The 18,500-nt window shown below is 47.6% G+C and overlaps 1 protein-coding gene across 1 annotated transcript in view; it reads left to right on the top strand.

Moving 5' to 3' along the window:
• Positions 1-1,146: 1,146 nt before the first annotated feature.
• The window catches only part of ano9b (anoctamin 9b), a 175,497-nt gene continuing 158,143 nt past the window's right edge, over positions 1,147-18,500 (top strand). The window contains exon 1 of the mRNA XM_086008500.1: positions 1,147-1,314. Coding sequence (XP_085864626.1) covers positions 1,147-1,314 — 168 coding nt within the window. The remainder of the gene's footprint in view (positions 1,315-18,500) is intronic.

The raw sequence follows: 18,500 nt of genomic DNA on the forward strand, positions 1-18,500 counted from the left end.
AAAGTATGCATATACAGTGTTTATCACCTCCTTGAATGTTTTGGCATGAGGTGGAGCCGAGTGGAGTGAGGCCCCTCAATATTTACATGCTTTATCATGCAGTATTTTGGTGAGATTTCTCAGTTCTATTCTCAAATAATCTTTAATCTGTTTACCAAAAAAAATCAATAAATAAATGGGATTTAGATGTATAACAAATAGTTAATGGTGTAGAAACACAAGGGGTGTGGCAGGAACATCCATAAGAGGATATTAGCTTTTGGAGCATGTTAGTGGCGAGGATTTAACAACAGTTTGCATTTATATGGTTCGTCTCATGTTGAAAGCACACTTTACTGATCAGAGAATGAAATGGACACCAAGTGGAATGAAATGAATAGGTAGATTGGAGTTAAAGATGGGGCTGAAAGAACGGTCAATGAGAACTGATGTAAGAAAACTACTAGGCACTTGGTCTAAGCGTTAAAGCTTTAATCAACTGTTTTACAACATGGAGGTCTAGTTGTGTCCTTCACTAGTTCCTGTTAAGAATGTCCTGCACAAGCTGGGCCCGTGCCCGAGTATTTATACTCTCCCTGGACAGCGCCACCCGCAGGCTGCTCAGTATTATTTCATAAGTCTTTCTTTCATGAATGACTGATTCATGTCAAGAACCATCTTCACTGAGCTTTTGAAAACAGTGGGAATGATTGGGGGAGGGGGAGAAGGTAAACTGGAGGGATTTTGTGAGGCAGTTTAGGAGGATAGAGACATAGCAACTGAAAGAGCAGTCACCACTCATTAAGCAAAGCGAATGAGGAATAGACAAATGCCAGAGTCAAGAATGTAAGCAGGGACATGGAACTGAATAAGATCACTGAAGTAGGATGGGCCAAGGCTGTGGAGGCATTTGAAGGTGAGAATAAGGGTCTTGAAATTGATTCCGAGGCACAGGAGAGCTCGTGGAGTCTACGATGAACGGGTGATAGAAGTGCAAGACTTTGAGTGGGTAAAGATATGGCAAATGAGTTGCAGTTTGTGGCAGGTGGAATCAGGAGGCTGGCTGGAGAACGTTAGAGAAGTCAGGCCTCAAAGTAATATAGGCATAAATTAGAGTCTCCATGGTAGTGTGGAGAGGTAGGAAAGAAGTTAACAAATTTTGTGATGATGGAAAAAGGCGGTCTTGATGATGAAGCAGATATGGGAAGGGAAACTCGGGTAAAGATCAAGCATGTCATCAAGGGACATAAGAACAATGAAGAGGAAGATACCAAGGACAATATGGGAAGAGAAGAAGAAACCATTGGAGGATATGTATTGTCATTGTTGGGACAGGTATGAATGTAAGCAGAAGAAACGAGTGCCACAAAGGTGAGCTGCCAAGGAGAGATAATGGAGGAGGACAGAATTATAAACCATTTCAAAAGCAGCAAAGAGGCCAAGAAAAATGAGGAGGGACTACAAGCAGCGGTCACAGTCACAGAATGTTATTAGTGCCTTTGACGAGAGCAGTGTCTGTGCTGTGGGTGGGGCAGAAATCAGAGAACACGGTTTCAATCAGGGAGTGGTAGGAGTGGGAAGCGCATCCTTGGGAAACAACAACATGCCATACGATTTTAGAGAGAAAGGGAAGATTTGTGATAAAGTGGTAATTAAAAAGAACGGAGGGTTTTAAGGTCTGTTTCTTTTGAGGAAGTGATGTCAACTTTGAAGAGGGGAGGGATGATGTTTTGAAAGAGGCCAGAGGGCAGACACATGTTGATGTCAGCAGGCAAAGGACTGAGTAGAGAAGTTGAGCGGTCAGGAACTGGGAGGGAAGGGGGTACAGGAAACAGATTATGGAGTCTGTGGACTAGATGATAGTTGAGGGGAGTTGAGGGAAAAGTATAGAATAACAGTGGGTGGGGGTGGTTTAGAAGAGAAATGAGCAAGCAAGGAATCCGAGTTGCGAGGCCAGGGAGGCAGATGCGCTACAGTGAATGGCCTGATATTGCACATTATGAAGTCCATAAATTCATCTAATTTGAAGTGTTACATTTTTGGGTCTTTTCCACCTTTCTTACTGCAGATCAGTTTGGCTCTCGTAACATAGAACACTCTTGCAGGCAAGTCCCAACTCCCTATTGGCTTCAAGAGATCTACATACGCTTTTGGTAACACACCTGGGATAATGAAATAGAAATCCCTGTCTGTTAATTGCGTTTAGCTACTGGACTTATCCAATTACTTCATAGGTTCTCTCATCTTTAATGAATGATTAGAGTATTTTTCATTCAGAACTTGCATTAAGTTTAAAACCATTGAGCAAATCTATTTAACAAAAAGAAAGAAAGAATTGCAATTATATAGCGCCTTTCACAACCACCGGATCTCCCAAAGCGCTTTACAGCCAATGAAGTACTTTTTGAAATGTAGTCACTGTTGTAAGGTAGGAAATGCGATAGCCAGTTTGCACACAGTAAGCTCCCACAAACAGCGATGTGATAATGACCAGATTATCTGTTTTAGATGTTGATTGAGGGATAAATATTGGCTAGGACACTGGGGATAACTCCCCTACTCTTTTCAAAAAAGTGCCAGAGGCTCTTTTACGTCCACCTCAGTTTAACGTCTCATCCGAAAGACAGCACCCCTAACAGAGTAGCACTCCCTCAGTACTGCACTGCAGTGTCAGCCTAGAATTTTCTGCTCAAGTCTCTGGAGTGGGACCTGCACCCACAGCCTTCTGACTCAGAGATGAGAGTGCTACCAACGGAGCCACAGCTGACACTGTGAAAAGACAAATAAGAAATTAAGTAACCGTCATTATAAAATATTTACAATAAAAAGTCTATTATCTAACTCCTCAAGTGGACAAAATATTAAAATGATTGCTTCTCTTAAGAACTAAGGTGATCCTTTGAAAATAATTTGAAAATATACACAGTGATTCTTGTTTCTTTACTGAGATCTTCAAATTGACACCCCTGGTCCAACAGAATTGGCCTTTTTTATAACCCAGAAAAAATTAACTGTGACTTTGTCGATTTTGAATAGTGAAACAGTTTGGGTGGAGATAAGGAATAATAAGGGGAAAAAGTCACTAGTGGGCGTAGTCTATAGGCCTCCTAACAGTTGCAACTCTGTTGGTCGGAGTATAAATCAGGAAATAGTTGGGGCTTGTAATAAGGGAACAGCTATAATCATGGGGGATTTTAACTTTCATATTGACTGGACAAATCAAATTGGGCAGGGCAGCCTTGAGGAAGAGTTCATAGAGTGCATTAGGGACGGGTTCCTTGAGCAGTATGTAACTGAACCAACCAGGGGGCAGGCAATCTTAGATCTGGTCCTGTGTATGAGACAGGATTAATAAAAAATGTCCTAGTAAAGGATCCCCTTGGAATGAGTGACCATAACACGGTTGAATTCCAAATTCAGTTGGAGGGTGAGAGAGTTGGATCTCAAACCAGCATACTAAGCTTAAATAAAGGAGACTATGAAGGTATGAGAGCAGAGTTGACTAAAGTGGACTGGGAGATTAAGGTGTAAGACGGTACATGAGCAGTGGTGTACATTCAAGGAGACATTTCACAACTTTCAAGAAAAATATATTCCAGTGAGGAAAAAGGGGCGTAAAAGAAAAGACAGCCATCCGTGGCTAAGTAAAGTAATAAAGGATACTATCCGACTGAAAACAAGGGCATATAAAGTAGCGAAATCTAGTGGGAGGATAGAAGATTGAGAAGCATTTAAAAGCCAGCAAAGAATAACTAAAAGATTAATTAAGAAAGGGAAGATAGATTATGAAAGTAAACTAGCAAAAAATATAAAAACAGATAGCAAGACTTTCTACAGTTCTATAAAAAGAAAAAGGGTGGCTAAAGTGAATGTTGGTCCCTTAGAGGACGAGACTGGGAAATTAGTGGTGGGGAACATGGAGATGGCAGAAACGCTGAACAAATATTTTGTATCAGTCTTTACAGTAGAGGACACTAAAAATATCCCAACACTGGACAAACAGGGGGCTATAGGGGGGGAGGAGCTAAACACGATTAAAATCACTAAGGAGGTGGTACTCGGTAAGATAATGGGACTAAAGGCGGATAAATCCCCTGGACCTGATGGCTAACATCCTAGGGTCTTGAGAGAAGTAGCGGTAGGGATTGTGGATGCATTGGTGGTAATTTTCCAAAACTCCCTGGATTCAGGAAAGGTCCCAGCAGATTGGAAAACTGCTAATGTAACGCCCTTATTTAAAAAGGGAGGCAGACAAAAGGCTGGAAACTATAGACTAGTTAGCCTAACATCTGTGGTAAAATGTTGGAGTCCATTATTAAGGAAGCAGTAACAGGACATTTGGATAAGCATAATTTAATCGGACAGAGTCAGCATGGTTTTACGAAGGGGAAGTCATGTTTGACAAATTTGCTCGAATTCTTTGAGGACGTAACAAACAGGGCGGATAAAGGGGTACCAGTGGATGTGGTGTATTTGGACTTCCAAAAGGCATTTGACAAGGTGCCACACAAAAGATTACTGCACAAGATAAAAAATCACGGGATTGGGGGCAATACACTGGCATGGGAGGAAGATTGGCTATCTAACAGAAAACAGAGAGTTGGGATAAATGGTTCATTCTTGGGTTGGCAATCAGTAACTAGTGGTGTTCCGCAGGGGTCAGTGCTGGGACCCCAACTCTTTACAATCTATATTAACGATTTGGAGGAAGGGACCGAGTGCAACGTATCCAAGTTTGCTGACAATACAAAGATGGGAGGGAAAGCAGTGAGTGAGGAGGACATAAAAACCTGCAAAAGGACATAGACAGGCTAAGTGAGTGGGCAAAAATTTGGCAGATGGAATATAATGTTGGAAAGTGTGAGGTTATGCACTTTGGCAGAATAAATCAAAGAGCAAGTTATTATCTAAATGGAGAGAAACTGCAAAGTGTTACAGTACAAAGGGATCTGGGGGACCTGGTGCATGAAACACAGAAGGTTAGTATGCAGGTACAGCAGGTGATCAGGAACGCCAATGGAATCTTGGCTTTTATTACAAGGGGGTTGGAGTATAAAAGCAGGGAAGTCTTGCTGCAGTTATACAGGGTACTGGTGAGGCCACACCTGGAATACTGCATACAGTTTTGGTTTCCATATTTAAGAAAATATATACTTGCTCTCGAGGCAGTTCAGAGAAGGTTCACTTGGTTGATTCCAGAGATGAGGGGGTTGACTTATGAGGAAAGGTTGAGTAGGTTGGGCCTCTACTCATTGGAATTCAGAAGAATGAGAGGTGATCTTATCAAAACATATAAGATTGTGAGGGGGCTTGATCGGGTGGATGCGGGGAGGATGTTTCCACTGATGGGTGAGACTAGAACGAGGGGGCATAATCTTAGAATAAGGGGCTGCCCTTTCAAAACTGAGATGAGGAGAAACTTCTTCACTCAGAGGGTAGTAAATCTATGGAATTTGCTACCTCAGGGAGTTGTGGAAGCTGCGACATTAAATAAATTTAAAACAGAGATAGACAGTTTCCTAGCTGATAAGGGAATAAGGGGTTACGGGGAGAGGGCAGGGAAGTGGACGTGAGTCTAAGTTCGGATCAGCCATGATCCTATTGAATGGCGGAGCAGGCCCGAGGGGCCATATGGCCTACGCCTGCTCCTACTTCTTATGTTCTTATGAATATCTGAGCAATCAAATTTAAAGAGCAACTTTCAATCTTATACAAATGAGTCCAATCAAACAGCATTGTTTTAAGTTTGAATTCTTTCTCTCTACAGCTTGTGAAGGAAAAACTTGCAACATTGGGCCGTAATTTGCTGTAAAATTAACAGTGAGGCTAATGGCACTCGCCGTTATTTATGCGAATATGCTACAGTAATTTCAGGCAGTGGCAGATGTGAGAGTAAACGCGGAAATCCGAAGGTTGCTGTCCGAGATGTGCTGCTCCACAGTTAGCTTCGCAAAAACAGCATCTCTCGGTCTAGCTCACTATTGAAATATATTGAATGGTGTGAAGTTGCTGTATTTACATGGTAGATAGGAACGAAACTTGCCACAGAAAGTTAAGTTTTGTTCATTTCAGTCTAAGTACCCTTTGTGGTAAACCACTTTTACCGTTTACTATCGTTACACTATAGTTATCACTGTTAGATCATTTCCCTATAGTTATCACTGTTCACATTGTTGTATCACTGTACGAGGTCGCCTCTTGTCACGCTGCTATACCTGGGCTGACCACTGCCGACTCCGCCCATGGCTCCACCTACCTGCCCGGGTATAAAGGTGGTCGACTGGCTGGTATTCCTCCTTCTTGGATCCGATCACCCACGAGGGTGGGCTCTGTTATTTAGTCAATAAAAACCTATAGTTACTTTCTTAACTCGTCGCTTTTCATTGGACGAATTGATAGGTATATCAATTTTATTGACTAAATTTTAAAATGTCGTCACTTGAGCAGCCAAACAACCAGTCAACGGAGCAGCCAAACGACCAGCTAGACGCCCAGCTACAACAGCCACAGCAGCCGGCTTGGCTGCGAGCCCTCAAACCACCGTACCTGGATCTAAACCCACAAGCAACAAACGCAGCCCTCGACTTCAAACACTGGCTGTGCTGCTTCGAATCCTACCTGGAAGAATCCGGCGTCCCTCAGAGATCCAAACTAAGAGTTCTGACCGCCCAAGCGAGCCCTAAAGTATACGCACTCATCCAGGACATTACTACTTACGAGGCCGCTATCAACCTACTGAAACAGCAGTACCGGAGCCCGGTAAATTCCATGTATGCCAGACACCTCCTAAGATCCCGCCCGCAACAGCCAGGAGAGTCTGTAGCTGAATTTTTACGGGCGCTACGAACACTCGGCAGGGACTGTGACTTTAAAGCAGTATCGGCTGCAGAAAACACTGAAGATAACATCCGCGATGCCTTCGTGAAAGGCCTTCGGTCCGACTACTCACGGCAGAGACTGCTGGAATTAAAGGACCTCGACCTGAACTCAGCTGCAGCCTTGGCCTACTCCCTAGAAGTGACCCAGCGGGACCTCGAGGTGTATTCCAGGTACAGTTCGTGACTCTGGGACTCGGGCCCGACCCCGACCGCAATACCCCTCGTAGCGCCGCCCCCGGGACCTACCTCAGCGTCGGCGTCCCGGACCCGATCGGGACCGCCACCCCCGGTACCGGCTGCGACATCGGAGCCCCGCGACCGGGCCGCCGGCTGCTTCTTCTGTGGGCAGGCGAAACACCCGAGGTCGCGCTGCCCAGCCAAAAACGCGACGTGCTCCAGCTGCCTGAAGAAAGGCCACTTCGCGAAGGCCTGCAGAGGGAGAGCAGCAGAGGCCAGCAGTGCCTCATGCGAACTGTGGGGGCGGCCATCTTTTATCAAGGCCACAGATGAGCAATGGGGGCGGCCATCTTTGATCCAGGCAACCGACGCCAGCAGTGCCTCGTGGGTTGTGGGGGCAGCCATCTTCTCCGCCATTTTGCCCCACCTCGTGGGCGCCTCCATTTTACCCACCACGCTCGACCGCCACCTTACCTCCAGACCTGACGACCGCTTCACCTACAGACTACAGCGACCCGCTCAGCCACACACTAGCCTCCGTCACGCTAGACCAAGCTCGCCCGCATCAGCTGTCCAAGTCAATGATGGACATCAAAGTAGACGGCCACGCCACGACCTGCCTGTTCGACAGCGGAAGCACGGAGAGCTTCATACATCCAGACACGGTGAGCCACTACTCCCTCACTGTCCAGCCAACGCGCAACCGGATCTCGATGGCATCGAGGTCCCACGCCACAGACATCAGCGGCTACTGTGTTGTGACCCTGTCGGTTAAGGGCACGGAGTATAAAAACTTTAAACTCCTCGTCCTGCCCCAGCTATGCGCTGCCGTCCTACTAGGGCTGGATTTTCAATCCCACCTCCAAAGCGTCACTCTAGCATACGGTGGACCCCTCCCCCCGCTCACAGTCGACAACCAGCAGCCTTTAAATCGCCCACCGCGTAACACCTGCGGCCTATCCACCCTCAAGGTCCCGCCACCTTCCCTGTTCGCTAACCTCACCCCCGACTGCAAACCCGTCGCTACCAAGAGCAGGCGGTACAGCGCCGGGGACAGAGCTTTCATTAGCTCTGAGGTGCAGCGTCTCCTGAAGGAGGGCATCATCGAGGGGAGCAGCAGCCCCTGGCGTGCCCAGGTTGTAGTCGTTAAGACCGGCAATAAAAACCGCCTGGTCATCGACTACAGCCAAACCATAAACCGGTACACCCAGCTGGACGCATACCCACTTCCCCGCATATCTGATATGGTCAATCAGATTGCTCAATACCGGGTATTCTCTACCATCGACCTTAAGTTGGCCTACCACCAACTCCCTATCCGCCCCGAGGACCGCCAGTATACCGCCTTCGAGGCGAATGGCCGCCTCTACCACTTCCTTAGGGTCCCCTTCGGCGTCACCAACGGGGTTTCGGTCTTCCAAAGGGAGATGGACCGGATGGTTGACCAGAACGGGCTGCAAGCCACGTTCCCCTATCTAGATAACGTCACCATCTGCGGCCGCGACCGGCAAGACCATGACGCTAATCTGGAAAGATTCCTCCGTACGGCCCAACGGCTGAACCTCACCTACAATAAGGAGAAATGTGTGTTTAACACCTCGCGCCTTGCCATCCTCGGCTGCGTAGTAGAGAACGGAATCATCGGCCCCGATCCCAAAAGAATGCGTCCCCTCATGGAGCTACCCCTTCCCCACTGTCCAAAGGCGCTGAAGAGAACCCTGGGGCTCTTCGCCTACTATGCCCAATGGGTGCCGAATTATGCGGACAAAGCCAGACCCCTCATGAAGTCCACCTCCTTCCCCCTTACGGAAGAAGCGCGCGCGGCCTTCTCCCTCATCAGGGGAGACATTGCTAAGGCCACTATGCACGCAGTGGATGAGTCCATCCCCTTCCAAGTGGAGAGCGATGCATCCGACTTCGCCCTAGCCGCTACCCTCAACCAGGAGGGGAGACCGGTGGCCTTCTTCTCAAGGACCCTACAGGGCCCCGAGATCCGACACTCTTCGGTCGAGAAGGAGGCCCAGGCGATTGTGGAGGCGGTACGCCGCTGGAGGCATTACCTCGCAGGCAAGCGATTTACCCTCCTCACCGACCAGCGTTCGGTCGCTTTTATGTTTAATAACAAGCTGAGGGGTAAAATCAAGAACGACAAGATCTTGAGGTGGAGAATCAAGCTATCCACCTACGATTATGATATCTTGTACCGGCCTGGTAAGCTGAACGAACCCCCTGACGCTCTATCGCGAATTACATGCGCCAACGCGCAAATTGATAGACTTCAGACCCTTCACAACGACCTCTGCCACCCCGGGGTCACCAGGCTTTACCACTTCATTAAGGCCCGCAACCTGACCTACTCCATCGAGGAGGTCAGGACCATGACCAGGAACTGCCAGACCTGTGCCGAGTGCAAACCGCACTTCTTTAGGCCGGACAGAGCAAGCCTGATCAAGGCCACCCGCCCCTTCGAGCGCTTGAGCATCGATTTTAAGGGGCCCCTCCTGTCCTCTGACCGTAATGTGTACTTCCTCAACATTGTTGATGAGTACTCCCGTTTCCCCTTTGCCTTCCCCTGCCCAGACATGACCAGCACCACGGTCGTTAAATGCCTGAACGACCTCTTTGCCTTGTTCGGGTTCCCAAACTATATACATAGTGACCGGGGCGCCTCCTTCATGAGCGAGGAACTCCGTCAGTTCCTACTAGCGAGAGGCATCGCCACTAGCAGGACCACCAGCTACAACCCCCGAGGGAACGGCCAGGTGGAAAGAGAGAACGCGACGGTATGGAAGGCCGTCCTCTTAGCCTTAAAGTCTAAGGGCCTCCCAACCTCTCGCTGGCAGGAGGTCCTCCCGGCGGCGCTGCATTCCACCCGGTCACTACTTTGCACTGCCATTAACGCCACCCCCCATGAACGAATGTTTGTTTTCCCCAGGAAGTCGACTACGGGAACAACGCTACCAACCTGGCTGACCTCTCCGGGGCCTGTCTTGCTGCGAAAGCACGTGAGGGCCCATAAAACGGACCCCCTGGTCGAGAGGGTGAACCTCCTGCACGCCAACCCCCAGTACGCCTACGTGGCATACCCAGACGGGCGGGAGGACACAGTTTCCTTACGAGACCTCGCACCCTCGGGCACTCCGGAGACACCACCGCTACCCCCCCCCACCACCCCCCCAATTCCAGCCCAGGTAGACGGTACGCCGGAACCCCAAGAGCCTTCGCCTACCTCGCAGACGCCAGCATTAACACCGGAGAACGCAACACCGCCGCTGCGACGATCAGACAGGCTTACGAGGCCTCCGGACAGACTGACATACCAGAACTGGTAGTACACTTCACCCCGCCGGACTCAAATCTAAACAAGGGGTGAATGTGGTAAACCACTTTTACTGTTTACTATCGTTACACTATAGTTATCACTGTTAGATCGTTTCCCTATAGTTATCACTGTTCACATTGTTGTATCACTGTACGAGGTCGCCTCTTGTCACACTGCTATACCTGGGCTGACCACTGCCGACTCCGCCCATGGCTCCACCTACCTGCCCGGGTATAAAGGTGGTCGACTGGCTGGTATTCCTCCTTCTTGGATCCGATCACCCACGAGGGTGGGCTCTGTTATTTAGTCAATAAAAACCTATAGTTACTTTCTTAACTCGTCGCTTTTCATTGGACGAATTGATAGGTATATCACCCTTTTAACAACGTGATGAGTGTTAATTACTACCAAACAACTCTGGCACTGAAAATGAACTATTACAAGTGTGGAGTCTCATTTCTTCAGGTTTTAATTGTTGGAGATTTTAAAAATGTTAAATTTAAAATTCTCTGTTTCTTTCTCTCTCTCTCTTAATCCATAGTTTCTTTCCCTCTCTTTATTTCTCTTTCTGTGCCTGATTTGGCATTGAATTCACTCACTCTAATTTACATTTCCTTCTCAGTCTTTGCGCTGTTTATTTCACAATTCTTCCAATCTGATTGGTTACGGTGATGCACAGTCGCTTGCCCTATTCACTCAGTCTTTTTTTATTCGTTTATGGGATGTGGGCGCCGCTGGCAAGGCCAGCATTTATTGCCCATCCCTAATTGCCATTGAGAAGGTAGTGGTGAGCCGCCTCTTGAACCGCTGCAGTTCGCGTGGTGAAGGTACTCCCACAGTGCTATTAGGGAGGGAGTGCCAGGATTTTGACCCAGCAACGATGAAGGATCGGCGATATACTTCCAAGTCAGGATGGTGTTTGATTTGGAGGGGAACTTGGAGGTGGTGGTGTTCCCATGCGCCTGCTGCCCTTGTCCTTCTAGGTGGAAGAGGTCGCGGGTTTGTGAGGTGCTGCCGAAGAAGCCTTGGCAAGTTGCTGCAGTGCATCTTGTAGATGGTACACACTACAGCCACGGTCTGCCGGTGCTTGATGGGGTGCCAATCAAGTGGGCTGCTTTGTCCTGGATGGTGTCGAGCTTCTTGAGTGTTGGAGCTGCACTCATCCAGGCAAGTGGAGAGTATTCCATCACACTCCTTACTTGAGCCTTGTAGATGGTGGAAAGGCTTTGGAAGTCAGGAGGAGAATACCTAGCCTCTGACCTGCTCTTGTTGCCACAGTATTTATGTGGCTGGTCCAATTAAACTCCTGGTCAATGGTGACCCCTATGATGTTGATGGTGGGGGCTTTGGCGATGGTAATGTTGTTGAAAGTCATGGGGCGGTGGTTAGACTCACGTTTGTTAGAGATAGTCATTGCCTGGCACTTGTGTGGTGCGAATGTTACCTGCCACTTAACAGCCCAAGCCTGAATGTCGTCCAGGTCTTATTGCATGCGGGCATGGACTGCTTCATTATCTGAGAAGTTGTGAATGGCACTGAACACTCTGCCGTCATCAGCGAACACCCCCATTTCTACTTATGTTGGAGGGAAGGTCATTGATGAAGCAGCTGAAGATGGTTGGGCCTAGGACACTGCCCTGAGGAACTCCTGCAGCGATGTCCTGAGGCTGTGATTATTGACCTTCAACCACCACAACCATCTTCCTTTGTGCTAGGTATGAATCCAGCCAGTGGAGAGTTTTCCCCCTGATTCCCATTGACTAGGGCTCCTTGATGCCACACTCGGTCAAATGCTGCCTTGATGTCTAGGGCAGTCACTCTCACCTCACCTCTGGAATTCAGCTCCACGTTTGGACCAAGGCTGTAATGAGGTCTGGAGCTGAGTGGTCTTGTCAGAACCCAAACTGGGCTTCAGTGAGCAGGTTATTGGTGAGTAATTGCCGCTTAGCACTGTCGATGACACCTTCCATCACTTTGCTGATGATTGAGAGTAGACTGATGGGGCGGTAATTGGCCGGATTGGATTTGCCCTGCTTTTTGTGGACAGGACATACCTGGGCAGTTTTCCAAATTGTCGGATAGATGCCAGTGTTGTAGCTGTACTGGAACAGCTTGGCTAGAGGCGCGGCTAGATCAGGAGCACAAGTCTTCAGCACAATAGCCAGAATGTTGTCAGGGCCTATAGCCTTTGCTCTATCCAGTGCGCTCAGCTGTTTCTTGATGTCATGTGGAGTGAATCGAATTAGCTGAAGACTGGCTTCTGTGATGGTGGGGACCTCAGGAGGAGGCCGTTATGGATCATCCACTCAGCACTTCTGGTTGAAGATGGTTGCAAATGCTTCATAAGAGAATGAGGAAAGGCATTATAATTAGGATGTCCTAACACTGAAAAGCAAGACTCTCAAGTTGTCAAAATCAGTTGATTTGCCACTTCCCACAGAAAACTGCACTCCCGCCCCAAGCACCAACCTAAATTCCAACCTTTCAACCCACTGCAGTATGTAAACACTTGCTGAAACAACAGCCATGCTACAAAAGTGAGTTCTGATGAAGGGTCCGCAGCTGAAACTCTAACTCGTCTGTTCTCTCCACAGCTGCTGACTGATCTGCTGAGTGCTTCCAGAAGCTTATTTTAGTATTAGGTACTTTTGTCTGATTTTAGTTTGGTGGCTACTTTTTTAAACATAACTGAAGTTCAGATTCTTGTATCAAGCGTATTTCAATACAATGGGCCATAATTTGCTGTAGCAGGGCAACGAATAGTGTCCGTCATTAGCTAGACTTGCCCTTGCCCGTTTAATTGCAATGATATTGTGTGGCGCAAGTGCGAGCTGATAACATTGCAGCAGGTGAAACTGGGCATCTACAATGGAACGGTAGCATAGTGGTAATGTCACTGGGCTAGTAATCCAGGGACCTGGCCTAATGATCGAGAGACATGAGTTCAAATCCCACCACGGCAGCTGGGGAATTTAAATTCAGTTCATTAAATAAATCTAGAATAAAAAGCTAGTATCAGTAATTGGATTGTTTGGAAAAAAAAACCACATCTGGTTCACTACCTATATGTGACTCCTTAACTGCCCTGTGAAATGGCCTAGCAAGCCACTTAGCTGTAACAAACACAATAATAAGAATGAAACTGAATGGACTACCCGGCATTGACCTTGGCACCAGCTACGGACATGGCAACGACACACCCAGCCCAGTTGACCCTGCAAAGTCCTCCTCACCAACATCTGGGGACTTGTTCCAAAATTGGGACAGCTGTCCCACAGACTAGTCAAGCCTGACATAGTCATACTCACAGAATCATGCCAATGCCCCAAACTCCTCTATCACCATCCTTGGGTATGCCCTGGCCCACCGGCAGGACAGACCCACCAGGGGTGGTGGCACAGTGGTATACAGTCGGGAAGGAGTGGCCGTGGGAGTCCTCACCATTGACTCTGGACCCCATGAAGTCTCTTATGGCTTCAGCTCAAGCATGGGCAAGGAAACCTCCTGCTGTGATTACCCTCCCTCAGCTGATGATATCAGCACTCCTCCATGTTGAACACCACTTGGAAGAAGCACTGAGAGTAGCAAGGGCCCAGAATGTACTCTGGGTGGGGGACTTCAATGTCCATCACCAAGAGTGGCTCGGTAGCGCCACTACTGGCCGGGTCCTGAAGGACACAGCTGCTAGTCTGGGCCTGCAACAGGTGGTGAGAGAACCAACATGAGGGAAAAACCTAGTTGCCCTCGTCCTCACCAATCTACCTGTCGCAGATGCATCTGTCCATGACAGCATTGGTAGCAGTGACCACTACACAGTCATTGTGGAGACGAAGTCCCATCTTCACACTGAGGACACCCTCCATTGTGTGGCACTACCACTGTGCTAAATGGGATAGATTCAGAACAGAAATAGCAGCTCAAAACTGGGCATCCATGAGGCGCTGTGGGCCATCAGCAGCCGCAGAATTGTATTCCACCACAATCTGTAACCTCATGGCCTGGCATATCCCTCACTACCATTACCATCAAGCCAGAGGACCAACCCTGGTTCAATAAGAGCATGCCAGGAGCAGCACCAGGTGTCCCTAAAATGAAGTGCCAACCTGGGGAAGCAATCCCCTAAAGTATTGATTTCAGAATTCTCATGTACAATTCCCTTGCACCACTTGCCTCTGCAATCTTCTCCAGCACTATGTCCCAGTTTGCATCCTCTACTCTTCCAATGCTGGAGTACAGCGTCTCCCTCCCACCACACACACCTCCCCCACACACACCTCCACCGCCCACCCCCATACACACACCACTCACCCACCTCCCCCCACCCCACACACACCTGCCCCCTCCCCCACACACCTCCCCCAACCCCACACACACCTCCCCCCACCCACACACATCTCCCACTCCATCAGAGCCTTAAGCCATCTAGGTCCTACTTTTTTGAGCTCTCCCTCAAAGCCTCCTCAAAGCTTATCTCTTCAACGACACCCTCAGTCTCCTCCTTCTTAATTCTTATTCTGTATCTGTCTACTGCTTCTGAGGCACCTTGGACTGTTTTTGCTTTGGTAAAAGTATTATAATGGCAAGTTGTTGTTGCTGTTGTATGGTTCATTATGCATTCCCAAGTCACGTTGAACATAGGTTAGATACTACCCATACACTGTCCGAAGTATGCTGTTTGTACATAGATATGGCACATACACTGGAGTGTATAGATGTGGCATACTAGCGCATGTGCGGGGCTTTGGGGCCTCTATAACAGTTCTTCAAAGTGGTGATGGTGGTAAATGTGAGAGAACATAGAGAGCAAGTATCATTTGATCTTTTCTTTATTTGCCAATAAACATTATGTACTGTGGATAGGTGCAGTACGTGGTGTGATACTGAGCCATACAGACCAGAAAGGTCCCAGGCTGGTTCCTGGCCTGTGCTGACTTGGCTGATTTCAGTTTTGGCAGCAATAAAGGGTGCATTCACCAATCCAGCACCCCCTGCAGGGAGCTGTGCTAGAAGGAAGTGCAGGTTGAAGATAGGGCTACAAAACTGTTGTACCAGATCTCTGACTATGCTTTCTTCAAATGTGACTCCCCGCTGGGAGGGTGGGATTGGTCAACTTACCATTATGAGTGCTACAGTTGCAGACTTGTCAACTCTCATAGATCTTTGAGTCTCACAGATCTGAAGTCCAGCTCACAGTCTCACTTGCATGTAGTCCAAACTCACGGAAAATGCTAAAGGGGAAGGACTCTCCTTTAACTGCAAGGGGTGAGATTTATGTCTTCTTCCTCAGAGTTGGTGGGTCTCTGTCTTCACAATGAGAGGGTTCTTGCTCTCACTCGAGGGGGAAATTTTAACCTTAAAAACCGGGTGGGTTTGGAGCATGGGATCAATCTGGATGGCTTCGGGTGGGAAACCGAGGCCCCACATGCAAATCAGGCCCTGCCGTTAAAGCCGACCACCTTGGAGCCCCCAACCTGCCATCCTCCTTAAAATTCCAGCCAAGGGGTGGGGGAAATCTCTGATAGGCACACTTTCCAGTAACTGCAGCAGTCTTTCATGCTCAGAAAACATTCTTCTTTTAAAAGTAGGCCTGCTGTGGTCTGTATCCCTGTCCTCAGCAGCTGAGAATGAATGTGAGCCGATTGTCTGGCCAGGTGGTTCGTGCTCTTCCTGTGTCATCGCTGGCTGCTCCTTCTCACTTGTGTTCTGAGTATCACCCAGTGCACTCCCCTCAAACTCAATACTATCTACAGCCTTCCCTGTGATGTAACTGTGCTGCTGCACACTTATGAGGTTAATGCTGGGGGTGGTTGGGGTTGTTCCCTGAGGTTGTTAGTGTTGGGCGGGAGAGGCAAGGCCATGGTTGGGGAGGCACAAGGACTCCTTGCAGGTCCTTGGGAGCGTTCCTGCTCCTTCTGGCCCACAAGAATTCCTCAGAAAAATAACATTTTTATACTTACAATGGCCTCTTCTGGCCATTCCACCATCTACCAGCAGGTCTTCCCATTAGATTTGGCCTCATGCGGACCTCCCGAGAATTTTTAGTTAAAATGGCATTGTGGTACCAATGACATCAGGCCACGATTTTTCCATGTAAAGTAGGCTCCCGCCTGCCTGGGATAGGCTGCCCTCCTGTGTCTGTTGTGAAGTTAGTTAAGATGGTGGGGGCGGAAACACAACGTGATCCACCCGCCATCTTAACCCAATCTTCCCTGGGCACACAGTTCCTGCGGGTGGGCAGGGTTAAAATGTAACTTCAGCAGGCCAAGCTAATGGAATAGTCATGCACCCGTTTTACATAGTTGAGGTGAGGAGCGTGGATGAAGCCTGCCAGAAGAATGTGAAATTAAGCACTGGACCTTATTTGAAGCATAAACATGGACTGGTTAGGCCGAATGGCCTTTTTCTGTGCCGTATATCCTATATAATCCTGTGAACTAATTCAGTATGATGAGGCTTGTGCTGGCCAGTAGCACAGTCTACCTATGCCCAGCATTTTCTTCATTGTGAAATATGTAATTCTGTGAATCAGGCGGGTTCACCCATGTGCCATTTTATCGACCTGCTCTTTCTCTGGTGCAGCTCCGTGCTGCAAGTGGCGCCTTGGAATCAGAGCTTATCGCTACTTTAATGACCTTGATCGCTGGAAGGAGTACCAGGAAAGTCAAGCAGATAACGTCCTCTTTTATATTCTGATAACTTATTTTTAACCCTTGCCCTGTTCAATAAAAAATGTCTCTACAGGTAACACAGCGAACACTAAGTGATACTGATGAATTAAGGTCAGTGTGTGTTAGCTTGATGGGCATGATCATAACAGTTGAGTAACAGCCTTGAACATACAACCAACCATTAGGACACATTCCGTGTATATACACACGTGCACTATTTCTCCAAATAGTGAAACAGTCAATCTAAATCTGTAAAAAGTGAAATGCACACATTGTATAATTATACTTCGATATAATGAAACACACTATAAAATAATGAATATACTAAACTACATACACAACTTATTTGGCCGTCGTAAGTGCCCCGCAAGTTCTGGCTTTCCACATGCAATGCGTGAGAAACCCGAAACTTGCGATCTGTCAAGTTTCTGCTTGATGGATCGTACACATTTGCTGGAAATTGACATTCGCTGGCGCAGAGTTGGGCTATTTGCCCAACCACTGCCCAGCAATTACCCATCAAATGCTTACACGTAAGGCCTCCTTTTACCAGCGTAAGGGTTTAAATAAATGTTGAAATAAATTTTTAAAAATCATTTAAACGTTCCCTTACCTTTAAAATGAGTCTAGATTGTTTTTGCCCTGTTTAAAAATGTTTAACTTTATTTTGAAAAAAAACAAATTTTTATTTTAAATGTTTAATTAAATATAATTAATTTTGAACCTGTGATGATTTATTTTTACTTCAGTGTTGTGAAAATGTATTTTTTAGTGGATTCCTATTATGCTTATGGGGATTCTGGAATTGCCATAAGCATAACAGGAAGGACGCGACTGCTGCCACCGAACTGGAACATAAGAAGTAGGAGCAGGAGTAGGCCATACAGCCCCGCGGGCCTGCTCCGCCATTCAATAGGATCATGGCTGATCCGAACTTAGACTTACGTCCACTTTCCTGCCCTCTCCCCATAACCCCTTATTCCCTTATCAGCTAGGAAACTGTCTATCTCCGTTTTAAATTTATTTAATGTCGCAGCTTCCACAGCTCTCTGAGGTAGCAAACTCCATAGATTTACTACCCTCTGAGTGAAGAAGTTTCTCCTCATCTCAGTTTTGAAAGGGCAGCCCCTTATTCTAAGATTATGCCCCCTCGTTCTAGTCTCACCCATCAGTGGAAACATCCTCACCGCATCCACCCGATCAAGCCCCCTCACAATCTTATATGTTTCGATAAGATCGTCTCTCATTCTTCTGAATTCCAATGAGTAGAGGCCCAACCTACTCAACCTTTCCTCATAAGTCAACCCCCTCATCTCCGGAATCAACCGAGTGAACCTTCTCTGAACCGCCTCGAGAGCAAGTATATCTTTTCTTAAATATGGAAACCAAAACTGTACGCAGTATTCCAGGTGTGGCCTCACCAGTACCCTGTATAACTGCAGCAAGACTTCCCTGCTTTTATACTCCATCCCCCTT

This window comes from Somniosus microcephalus, chromosome 15 (genome assembly GCF_052327205.1).
Source record: "Somniosus microcephalus isolate GS21.2 chromosome 15, FLI_Smic_1.0, whole genome shotgun sequence".
NCBI lineage: Eukaryota > Metazoa > Chordata > Chondrichthyes > Squaliformes > Somniosidae > Somniosus > Somniosus microcephalus.